Genomic DNA, 1,637 nt, shown 5'->3' on the forward strand with positions numbered 1-1,637 from the left:
TTGAAAAGAACATCAGAGACCAGAGCAGGGAGGGAGCCAACCTGGAGTACCTCAAGAACATCATCTACCGCTTCCTGACCTTACCTGACAACCTGGGCCGCCAGCAGACTCTCACAGCCATACTGACTATCTTGCACTTCAGTCCAGAGGAGAAACAAGTGATAATGCGGCTCCAAACCAGTGGTAGCTGGTGGTCTTCTGGCAAGAGATGATGCCATTTCCAACCAACTCCTGAAATTTCTGTGCCTCTTTTATGTGGGGAGGGCAGGCTCTGGTTTCTACTGCCTCTTCTCTTACTTTATTGCTTATTTCCTTACTGTGTTGAACTAGGAGGAGTCTCCAGTGTGGGATGGGATTTTCAGCCAAATGCCATTAATGCTGCTTTATCCTTGGGCCCTAGAGATTCTGAAAGTGTTGAGACATCATCTTCTGGTGGTGTGTATAATGAGGGAGGGTGAGAGGTTAGGACTGAGAGGTGCAAAAGTTGGGTAAGTAGTGAAAGTCTTTTAAAATAAGATATTTTTTTTGTTATAATATTATGCTTCCAGTTCAGTGCTAGGAGTAAATGTGACTCCAAAGGGAGTTCAGTTAATTTTGAAACATGCACAATGACCAGCTATTTATTCTGTCTCATCACAATCCAAGTTGGTCTGCTGCTGCCCCAATTCTCTGGGGACCTAAACCCAGCATGGAAAGGGATCAGGAAATTTGAAATAGTGACAGATTGTCCACTAGTCCAAAGAACCAAGGAATAATGAGTTCTGGAACTGGGAAGCTTGGACCTGGTAATGACCTAAGCAATCTAGACAAAACACACCACTTGTGACCATCCTAGAGAGAGCCCTGAGCGCCACTTTGAAGTTAGGGATTTCCTGAGTGACCTGCGTTTGGCCTGCAATGGCTTAAAATAGACCTATCTCAGTTGTCCTTGTCTTCACCTGTCTGCCTAAAGTTGGCCTGAGAATGAGTGAATGGTTTTGCTGTCTTCTCAATGTTGAACCTTTTATTAAGTAATAAAATCCTAGTTTTTTGGGCTGGCTGGTTTGTTCAGTTGGTTAGAGCATGGTGTTATAATAACAAGGTCAAGGGTTTGGATCCCTGTACCTGCCAGCCAACAAAGCAAAACAAAAATATCTTAGCTTCTTACAGAGAGAGGTCTGAATGGTAAGCTCTGATGCCTGGATATGAGGAATTAGCTGAGAGATTTTTCTCCCAGCTGCTTCTTCCTTTGTAGGGACAGGGAAAAGGGGGAAGATTTGCTGCAGAAGATCCAAAAAAATTGCTGTGACCCGTACAGGAAAGTGGTGGAAGTTCAGCTGAAGCTGGGCTGGAGTACTTTCTGCCCTGTGGTCTTGGCATAAGTAGATTCATTGTGCTCTTTAAGGACAGGTGACTTGTTATTCAGGCAATCTGAAAAGGAGGTTCTCAGAAAACTTGGGTCCAAACAGTATCAGTTTCCTTGTTCTTTCCTTTCCCACATCTGCTCTTGCTGGTTAAAGAGATCTTTCAATCCTAAAGACCCGTGCTTGGTCACTAATATTTATCTTTCTGTAATTTCATCATAGAGGTCTGTTTTGTGAATTTTGGGTGCAGGAGACTTTGATTAAATGTTCTGAGTGGGGGGCCAGGTGACCTGG

At 44.0% G+C, this 1,637-nt stretch overlaps 1 protein-coding gene across 1 annotated transcript in view; it reads left to right on the forward strand.

The window, feature by feature from the left end:
- GCC1 (GRIP and coiled-coil domain containing 1) overlaps positions 1 to 1,276 on the forward strand; it is a 4,994-nt gene extending 3,718 nt beyond the window's left edge. Inside the window, 1 exon segment of the mRNA XM_008582788.1 lies at positions 9 to 1,276. Coding sequence (XP_008581010.1) covers positions 9 to 212 — 204 coding nt within the window. The 3' untranslated portion in view covers positions 213 to 1,276.
- The last annotated feature ends 361 nt before the right edge of the window (positions 1,277 to 1,637 follow it).

Source organism: Galeopterus variegatus, unplaced genomic scaffold (assembly GCF_000696425.1).
Source record: "Galeopterus variegatus unplaced genomic scaffold, G_variegatus-3.0.2 Scaffold2724, whole genome shotgun sequence".
Classification (NCBI taxonomy): domain Eukaryota; kingdom Metazoa; phylum Chordata; class Mammalia; order Dermoptera; family Cynocephalidae; genus Galeopterus; species Galeopterus variegatus.